The sequence below is a fragment of the Nothobranchius furzeri genome, chromosome 5, assembly GCF_043380555.1.
Source record: "Nothobranchius furzeri strain GRZ-AD chromosome 5, NfurGRZ-RIMD1, whole genome shotgun sequence".
Lineage (NCBI taxonomy): Eukaryota > Metazoa > Chordata > Actinopteri > Cyprinodontiformes > Nothobranchiidae > Nothobranchius > Nothobranchius furzeri.
Genome location: NC_091745.1, coordinates 50,630,041 through 50,640,627, shown reverse-complemented (window position 1 = coordinate 50,640,627; position 10,587 = coordinate 50,630,041). Strand labels below are relative to the sequence as shown.

Here is a 10,587-nt window from a genome sequence, read left to right as displayed (position 1 = left end):
GCGTCTGGAAAAACATCTCCTTCTGCCCCCTTTATTTGACTTTCTGCTCCCTTTATTTTGGTCCAAGATCATTACTGGGCTGGCCCTATTAAACATGTTCTACATCCCTGCTTAGTAGACTTAATGAAGTATTTTTAAGCCAGTATAAAAATGACTGAAACACAAATTTACATATTTGGCATTATTGACCAATATCTTTGATTTAATTCATTTGTTAAGAACATCAAGATGCATTGCAGTGAACATTATAATAAAGTACATTTTTCTAGTGCAGAGAGGAGACAACCCATAGAAGCACTGATTTGATCTCATTTAAGAGAAAAATAGAACAGGTCAGATGCACCTAATAAATAAAATTACTAACATAAACTCAGGAATCTGTTTCTTTGCTGAAAACATCACCAATGTGGATCAAAGGAGATACACAGATGAATGCACCTCTTATTTATATTTGGAAATTAGTGGGTGTGGTTTACATCAATACATTATTTTAAATCTGAAATTGATATGGATTGATTAGAAGTTGCTATGTGTATTGTTTATTTGAAAACTATTTACAGAGCAGCCTCAGAATTTAGATTAAACATTTTTGATCACAATAGTAAAGGAACTATTACAGAACAAGTTTTTCAATAAAATCAGAACATTAATATTTCAGTGCATGAATTAATGCATCTGAACTCATGCAGTAGGAACTAGGAAATATGAAATACTAGAACCATTTTATTTTAATTTGATTAAACTGATTTTTTCCTAACGTTGTTGGCATTTTTCCCACACACAGTTAAACAAAACTGTGTGTGAGTGTGAGTGAGTGTGAGAGAGAGAGAATATATATATATATACATGTGTGTATATATATATGTGTATGTGTGTGTATATATATATATGTATGTGTGTGTGTGTATGTATATATATATATATATATATATATATATATATATATATAGGGGGGAGTTAAAATAATTTAAAAAAAACCCCGACCAGAGCGGAGGCAGTGACCAACGCAATATTCAACCGAAAAAGAGGCGAGCTGAAGAAAACCTAGGGAGTACCGAAGAAATGTGGGCATCAGTGAAGCAAACACAGAGATCCGTTACTGTGTGTGTGTGTGTGTGCGTGCGTGGGGCGGATCAGTTCTGTGTGTAGGGAGGGGCGGGCGCTCCATGTGACTGGCCAATCGCAGAGAGTGAAGGCAGTCAGTTACCCAATGAGGATTTTTCTTCAGCACGATTACAGATATTTACGAGTTTTACTCGTTTCATGCTCGTATTCGTCAAAAATGCTTTATCCGCGGCTCATCCGTAGCTGTAACCACCCTGCCCTGCCGCCTCCTCCTTGCTGCCTGCCGGCTGTGATAACAAGCAACAACAGAGTAGTTCCCGCTGCTTCATCGGGAAACGGCACAAAAAAAAAATCTATAAAACGGGATCTTGCAGGCATGGCGCTGGGATTTCAGCCGTGGCGGCCCGACACGGCGACGCCTATGTAAGGGAAACACTGAAATTTATTTCAAATTAAACCTTTCAAATAGTTTTTATGTTCTGATTCATTCTTCAAAGCAACACAAAAATCTTCATGAAATGAATAAAGATGAAGATATTCATTTATAGTTTGAAATAAAGTGAAAAATGTAAAAACAGAAATAAAATTTCTTCCTTTTTCTGATTTAATCACTTTTCATGATTTCATTTTCTCATAGAAGGGAAGTGTTGCTTCAGTAGTGGATAACTGAAGGTAAAATGATGCTTTGCTACGTTTTTTCAGTCACTAATAAATAAGTTGGAGGTTTATGCTTTCTCTCTTCCTCTGGTTGTGTGACGCTCTGACCAGCAGGTCTGGGGTTACTAGAGGTCAGACCCGCGGTGCACCACGAGAGGGGTGAGAGAGACTGGGAGAGAGGAGCTGCACAACCTCGAGCGTTATTAGGGCTGCAGTAGCTCAACAGGTAGAGCGGGTTATCCAGTAATCAGAAGGTTGCAGGTTAGATCTCGGCTCAGGACAGAGAATGCTGCTGTTGTGTCCTTGGGCAAGACACTTAAATCCAGGGCAGCTGTAGCTACAATATAGCTCATCACCATCGGTTTGTGAAAGGGTGAATTATACACTGTAGTGTAAAGTGCTTTGGAGTCCTCTAGTCATTATCTTTAATGAAACAGCCGTGGAGATTTGTTCAAACTAAATCGCTGGAGATGTCTAAAAGTTTTTACGTCTGTGTTTATCATGTTTAATAGGGCAGCATTCAAGGGAAATGGTGTTAACCAGCAATTAAGCAGACAGGACTTTGCTGTCGCCAGAATAATTTACTGAAGAGGTTTTTCTCTTCAACATCACACTCCCGAATCCCAGATGGATTTTTTTATTTGTTTGCAAGCCGTCCCCATTGTCTGTAATATCCAATCTAAATTTAGTTTTGTGGAAGTAAAATGAAAATTTGATTATTGCACAAATCTTTACTGGAAATATGCAGATTAATTGATTGGGGTGATGTCAGTTATACAGACCTGTTTCAGAAAAACACCCCCAGTAAAATAATTTAGGTGACAGTAAAGTTCTATCTGCGGTAATAGCTTGTGTGTTAACACATGATGAACACAGGCTTCCTAGACATCTCTTGTTATTTTGTTACAACGCATTTCCCCCAACAGTTTCAGCTAATTGTGTCATTTAGCAATAAAACATGATTGTGAACTCTCTCTCTCTGCTCTGTGTTGCACAGTCGTCAAACTACACCAACAACTAAACCTCCGACCATAACATTGTCAGCAATAAATGCAACAAAGCCTCTGCAGTTATTACCTGCAGTTATTCACTAGTGAAGCGAAACTTAACTTTCATGAGCGAAAACTCTATAAAAATGATTAAATTAACCAAGACGGCAGGAAGAAATGTTATTTCTGTTTTTACTTTTTTCACTTCAGCTCAGACAACTTAGAGTGCTGGGTTTTCATCACATTTAGCTTGTATTTTTTAAAAATTCCTTCAGCTTTATTCATTTTATAAGAATTTGTTCAGCATTGTTTGAAAAAATAATCATAACAAAACAATTACTTGAAAAGTTTTGTATTGAATGCCTTTAAAAAATTCTTATAAATGCATTTAATAGTTTTTGGAAATATTTGTTCTTTTATGACAAAATAGAAATGAACACACTGAAAAACTGACATTGCCGCTTAGGGTAGGTCACGGGGTCAGGGACTGAACAGGACCAGGTTAGCTGTTCCTGTGTGTTCATAAAGTTATTTTACTGATCCATTCTAAAAATGTCAACTCATTCACATGAAGTAGATTTGTATTTTGTTATTCAGAAAGTATCTGATTAGTTGAACAAAATGTTTAGTTTGATTTTCAGAACGTCACGATTTTCCTTGTTTTTATAATATTGATGTATTGAAATGCAGAGAAATCAACTTGTGAATACAAAGCATGTGAATATAGTAAGCATAGTATTTTTAACATTAGCATATTCACACATGGAAAGTATCCATGTAAATATGGCAGTAGCTCTTCTCTACTTTCATTGTGTAAAAGTAGCTCACGGACACCTGGCCTACAGGATCATTCACATTTAGAATGAAGTGTTCGCCAATTGGTGGCGAAATGCTAATAGCACATGTGCATTACTCGTTACTGTTACTTGGTTGAATACATTTCCTGTATGTTGTTGGGATTAGGTGGTGGTGGGAGCTACAAAACTGACACAAGCAATGACTAACTGGATGTGAAGAAATTTAGCAGTCAGAGCACAGATCCATTTGTTTTTCAGGTCTGGGGTTGTTTTGTGCTCTTTTTGCCTCAGCTCAAAATGCTTTAAAAAGAGTTCATGGAAACCAAACTATGGATTGTCTTGTTAGAAATGGTTATAAATGATGCACAGAAATGTTTAGTTGACCCCTGTGTGAATTATTCTTTTGTATTAAAACACTTCCATGTGCTTAAAACACAACCATGTGCTTCATCAATCACCATGTTCTGTATGCAGCTAGCAGTGAGGAGAGCAGGCAGACACTATCCATAGGAGCAAACGCCTTCCTTATGTCACAGATTAATCAGATTCCAGGTTGGGTTGGTACGCAAACAACAACAATGGGGTCAAAACAACTATTTGTGTTCATTATGAATGAGACAAGGACTCCACACCATCAGATTTAATATTATTGTTGAATACTGTAATGACATAATCATCCACAGTTTCCTCACTCTCATTCCGTCCTGTTCTGAGTGGTTAGCACTTTGGTGAACACACACACACACGCACGCACACACACACACACACACACACACACACACACACACACACACACACACACACACACACACACACACACACACTTTTAGTATCTCAGCCACACTTGTCTTAACCAGGCGAGGGCATCGAGGACGATGGAGCTCCTCTGGATTGAATAAATGCGTTGTTACCATGCAGGGAGTGAATACGCTGTACTTGGAATATAACGGCTCATTATTAACTGCAGCTGAACCTCACAGTTCTTTGAGATATTGATTATTTCGTCTGGACAGCTCCAGTTTATTTGTGTACATGGTTGTTTTTAGGAATAAGCCTGACCACATGGACAGTTAGCTGGTTGGGAAGAAAGGACCAATAGATTTCAGTACCTCTAGCTTTTCAGCTTTATATATTAATAAAGTAATTTTGCTTCTTTTTAGACTTCGTGAAGTTTCAGAGAAACTCAACAAATACAGCTACAACAGGTGAGTTTATATCAACTTAAAATGTACTTTTGTTTCACTTCATTTGTAACCAGAATTCTCTTTATGATCCTGTTACTTCATTAATCTCTTGCTCTCTTTTAATCCAGCCATCCACATCTTAGTCTGCTTGAGCAGGCCACCTTAAAGCAGTGCGTTGTTGGTCCAAACCATGCTGGATTTCTCCTTGAGGTGATGCTGTAACCCTCTGTTATTTACATTAATAAAACCTGTGTTTGTCTGTAGGCTCTCTTATTAGATGAGTCAGAATTTCATTTTTAAACACTCAGCTTTAACTTTATTGATGTATTAAAGCTATAAATGTTTGACGTTTGGTCTCTGGTGTTTATGGTAATTCACTTCAAACCTTGTTATGAACAGGAAACGGCTGCTGTGTGTTTCAGTCTCATTTCACTCATTCAGCGTGGACATCTCTACATCTAGACATGGCAGATGTTGTGGTTTTATTTGTTATCAATAAAGTTTTGCTGAATCAAACCAAAGATCACATTTCCTAAGGAATGAAGGATGATCTGATTCAGATGAATAACATATAAAAATGGACATTTTAACGCTTAAAGCAGCAGCCAGTGGGGTGGTTAGCCCATTTGGTTTTCTTTGGGGGGTGGGGTGAATGTGGTTGTCTGTTTACATTAGCTTTCATATGTGTATAGGTGGACATTATCCTGGGCATTATGACAACAGTTTTTGTAAAGTTGTTCTGTTAATATTTCAATAGCTTGCAACACTCACTAAAAAGAACAATTGTGTGTGTTTAAGGATGGGCGTGTGTGCAGAATCAGCTTTGCAGTGCAGCCCGATCGCCTGGAGCTCAGCAAACCGGATGGTGGTGATGGGTGAGAGACTTTATGTTGGGATGTCTCACAGGAAACTCTTTAGATTTGACTGAAAACTGGAAAACAAACTGCTTGTGTCTACTTGTAGTAATGGTGAAGGCACTTGGGCTAGCTGATGTAGTTGATTGTGATTAAAATGCGATTCAGCATTTCTGAATGACACAGAAACTGTCTGCAGAATTAAGATGCACCTCTTTCTAAAACACTTTCCATCCTGCAGCATGTTTGTGTGGCGGCATGGGTGCTTTAATTAATGATGTCATATAGACCCCTTGACATGTGACATCATAAGCCCACGCCACCAGCTTCTGGCTGGAGGGCAAAGAGATGGCCCTACCCTGTTGGCCACGGTTATTGTCCGTCAGTTAATAAATTTAGCTAGAAAGTGGCTAAATAAAATCTATCAGCATTCGTTTAGAGCATAGTTTTTCATTCATCTCTTTAATGAAAACTCCTGTATGTCTCGTAAAGTTTTAGTCACCAAAGAGCTATTTGAGCTTGTCAGCGTCTCGTTTTATAATGTCAAAAATGACATCAAAGAAATAATTTAGTCATTGTTATCGTTAATTGAAAACAACACTGGGATAGAGTGAATAAACCATCAATATCATGGGAGCTAAAGTCTAGTGACAGTATAAAAATAAAACATCTGCCCCACATGTCCAGACACTAAGAAGCTATAGCCGTCTGATGACATGTGCTTTGTTTATATAATGATGCGCGGCTGCGGAGGAACTCCGGGAGGAACACCGGCCGAGCGAAAGCGTCAGCGAGAAGGAAAGCTGTGCTACAGATCAGTCCTGAGATGTAAACGTGTGTGAACTAGGGTTGTCACGGTGTGAAAATTTAACCTCACGGTTACTGTGACCAAAATGACCACGGTTTTCGGTATTATCGCGGTATTTTTTTAAACGTGCTACATTTTCACACTTTTTAAATAAACCCTGTATGTCAGGAAATATTGTCCTCAGTTAGTGTCTAAATTTTGCCTAAAATGTGTTATTTTGTAATTATGTTTGTTTGTTTACATTTTTCCCCTTTAGTCTTTAAAATACCAATATTTGCCCATAACTTCTTATTTTTTGTCTGTTTGATGTCATCATTTAAAAATATTAGATCAGATGATACTCAGTACTCAAGTAGCCTTCTAATCAGATACTTTTTTACCCTTACTTGAGTAATAAACCCTATATCAGGAAAATATTGTCCTCGGTTTGTGTCCTTCCAGTGAGCTTTGCAGATATGGGAAAATGTCATCAGACAGTAATCATTGTTAAATTCATAATTATTCTCGGAGAGAGACAAACTCTTATCTGCCCCTGGGAGCCCCGTAATGCATAGCGTCATTTCAACATGGGGGTGTACGCGACACGGTTTATATGCAGGTAGCGGCGCTGCGGCTGCTTTATGTAGCGACTCGTTGCATTCTCCCTCAACCCAAATCCTCGGATCACGTATTTTAGCTAAAACGCTAACGCTAACTTGCCTTGCGTTGACTGTAGAGTTGTGGGTGATGGTCACGCAGATGTGTCATGAGATTTGAAGCGTTGCTGCCTTTCACAGACACTTTTTTCCTGCACGTGCTGCAAACAAGATAGCCGTCTTCTATCAACTGTCCCTCGGCATTCTTCAAATATCCAAAAGATGCCCATACTTCCCACTTTATCTTCTTTGAGGGATAATAAATGTGAAATGTCCTGAGCGCTGCCGTCTCCTCCTTTGGCCATTATTTCAGCTTTAGCTTCAAGAAAGTTTTGGTTGTAAACAACAAAGTGCGCATGTGCTGCCGGCAACTTCAGCAGATGATACTGTGGCTGGTAAGGGTCACCGCGCCTACACCGCGGCCACGGTAAACCCACCGAGTTAATATAGTTTTTTTTAAAAACAAGACGGTTATTATTATTGTCAACTTTTTTACCGGGGTTTACCACTACACCGGTTACAGTGTCAATCCTAGTGTGAACCTGACGATGCCGGTGTGGTGTGGTTCTGTGTGACCCGCGGGAACAGTCTTGTTATAATTACACAAGATGTGTTGTCTAATTGGAGCATTTGTTCATGTTCCTGTTTCTGTTGCTCGCCAGAATAAACGGAGCATCCGTTAATCTCCAAAGACGAACGGTGTCACAGCGATCCTTCAGCTTTCTAAGCAAAACGTTAAGAGATCCGGATACTCCTTTGTAGCTCAGCTGTGTGAAGTCCAGACGGCCAGTTCTGAGGAGGACTGTCATCACAGCTCGTTGGCTATTTCAAACGGGTCTGGAAGCTTTATGCTAAACACTATTAACTTTGATACGTTTCATTTGTTTATCTAACAAATCTTTCTGCAGAAGATCTAAAGTAGTAATATCTAAATCTCTAGCTTTGATTTTGTTAGCTTAAATCTCAGAAATACAGCTCTGGATAATGGTTGGAGATGGGGTTCCCGCATGTGTGAGATTACCTGGATGGAAACCATATCAATCAAGGGGTCTATATTCAGTGTGATAACACACCTGAGCTGAGCGTCAGAAATAGGTATACGCTTCTCTAATCCTGATCTCTCAACACCAACTACAAGACTTGTCTCAGTCTGATTCTTCGTCACGTTTTACTTCTAAGAACGTCCTTTTTACTGGCTGCTGTGTTTTGTTGGTTTTATTTCCAGCCAGCAGAACCACCACCTGCTACCTCCTAACTACCGTGGAGGGTTGTTTTTCCTCTCTAAGATTTGCTCAACAAAATAAGACTCTTTGAAATTGTCTGTTTATTATTTTCCTTGTAGCCTGGTGGAAACAACAGAAAAGATGATGACGGGCCGTCTCTGGCAGAGTGATGCTCGGTATCTCCTCTGAATTTAATCCCAACATAATAACCTAAATAATGTCAGATTTCTGACTAAATTATATTTGTCTCAGTTACAGTAGCAGTTGTTTGAATCTGTCTACATTTTACAGACAGAGATTGTACAGTTTGAAACATTTTTTGTCTCTCGTGGCACATTTTAATTCACAAATTCACATTAGTTCACATTTAACTTGATTAAACCAAAATATCTACCATCATGCAATATGCTGAAATAGGAGAAAGCTGTTGCAGCCCCAGTAACCCAAGATTTTTCTTCTAAAGGAAAGTTTTGAAAGAGGAATGAGTTGCAGACAATTCTGATTCCCAAGGGTGTTGCCATGCTCGTCTCCAAAATACCCCTCCTGAGTCACAGGAGTAAAAAATGGAAAAGAATCCTGAACCAAGGGGTATAATTACACAAATACCTGGGCTAAATTTAGTCTGAGTGAACCCAGGATTAAAAAGTAAATAAACATTTTATCAGTCCTTTTGGGACTTTTCTAGGATTGTAACTTATCTCCCATCTTTTGTTTCCAGTTCAAAGTTGAGCAGTGGTTCAGGGACAGGAAGGAGCTCCAGACCAGGCAGGACCAGTGATCCGCCCTGGTTCCTGTCTGGTTCTGACACACTGGGCAGACTGGCAGGCAACACCCTTGGGTAAGTTCTGGCAGGATGGACGGAGACCAGTAACCTTTTGAAAGCCTGATGTGCACAGAAGTGTCATATCAGAGGGTATGGGTTTTTTGTTTGCAACATTCAGTGCACTCTGTTCTGTATGAAGAGGTTTTATTTGGGTGCTGCTAGACGTCTTAAAGTAGAACATGTGCATTTAAACTTGATCAGGATCAACACTGCTTGATGACCAACCTCCCTCCTCAACAAACTGTTTGTTTTTCCTCCTAATGTTGTTTTGCACATCTTGTATTGTGCATCAGAAACCCCTAGACCCCTCAAATCCAACAAAAGTGTTGTTTTCTTACTTGACAGAGTTTGTAGTCCACCTGTATATTTTACTTGACGAAAGCCTCGTCTTCATTAGCAACCTAAGAAAAGACTTGGCCGTTCGTTTGTTGGTTTCTCTACATGCTGGATGTTCATGCTTCTGCTGCCACATGCCGAATCCCACCACATGTGTGCTCTGCTAGTTTGTTTGCTGCTTTGTGTGATGAAGGCCTTGCCCTGTTTGTGACAGGAGTCGCTGGAGCTCTGGTGTGAATGGAGGCAGTGGAGGAGGTGGAAGTGGTGGAGGAGCAGGAGGAGGTGGAGCAGGAGGTGGTAGCAGCGGAGGAGGGGGTGGCAGTGGAGGGGGTGGAGGAAGTGGAGGCGCATCAGGCAGGTCGTCCACAGCTGCTCGCGATTCCCGTCGTCAGACCAGAGTGATTCGCACAGGAAGAGACCGTGGCTCTGGACTTCTGGGTAGCCAGCCTCAGCCAGTCATTCCAGCATCAGTCATTCCTGAGGAACTCATCACACAGGTGTGCTCCTCTCAGCCTCTGTGCTCCTGTCCTGTCTGCACGTCTTATCTTCTTTACTGAAGTGGACACGTTGTCTTGTTCCTTTTCTTTCCTCAAGGCTCAAGTGGTCCTTCAGGGGAAATCGAGAAGTGTGATCATCAGGGAGCTCCAGAGGACTAACCTGGATGTTAACCTGGCAGTCAACAACCTGCTCAGCCGGGATGACGAAGATGGAGATGATGGAGATGACACAGCTAGCGAGTCTTATCTCCCAGGAGGTGTGTGGGGGAAAATATTCTAACAATACTCAATAATAACTTCTCTTTCAACAGTTGAAGCTGTTGAGACTCGGCGCAGCACGACAAGAATGAAAGTCTGCAGATCAAATTGTGACCATTAAAATAACCTGGACATCACCTGACTTATCAAAATCATAAATCTGTTTTTTTTTTTATTGTTTAAACCGTGTGTGTGTGTGTGGGTGGGTGTTCAGTAAAGCGCTAACCACTCAGAACAGGATGGAATGAAAGGAGTGAGGAAACTGGATTTACTACAAATGATGTGTTCATTAGTATTCAACGATAATATTGAACTAGATGTGTTTCTGATGAGTTCTCGTCTCCTTCATAATAAACACAAATAGTTGTTTTTACCCCGTTGTCTCTCTCTCTCTCTCTCTCTCCCTCCCCTCTCTCCCCCTCTCTCTCTCTCTCTCTCTCTCTCTCTCCCTCCCTCCCCTC

At 40.2% G+C, this 10,587-nt stretch overlaps 1 protein-coding gene across 8 annotated transcripts in view; it reads left to right on the top strand.

The window, feature by feature from the left end:
• ubr5 (ubiquitin protein ligase E3 component n-recognin 5) overlaps nt 1-10,587 on the top strand; it is a 91,082-nt gene that overhangs the window by 11,169 nt on the left and 69,326 nt on the right. For 7 of the 8 annotated variants that reach the window (XM_015949310.3, XM_015949313.3, XM_054740505.2 and 4 more), the window contains exons 2-7: nt 4,669-4,713; nt 4,821-4,902; nt 5,491-5,567; nt 8,931-9,050; nt 9,586-9,868; nt 9,966-10,125. In XM_015949310.3, coding sequence (XP_015804796.1) covers nt 4,669-4,713; nt 4,821-4,902; nt 5,491-5,567; nt 8,931-9,050; nt 9,586-9,868; nt 9,966-10,125 — 767 coding nt within the window. The remainder of the gene's footprint in view (nt 1-4,668; nt 4,714-4,820; nt 4,903-5,490; nt 5,568-8,930; nt 9,051-9,585; nt 9,869-9,965; nt 10,126-10,587) is intronic. The other variant, XM_015949314.3, reaches the window with a different exon arrangement.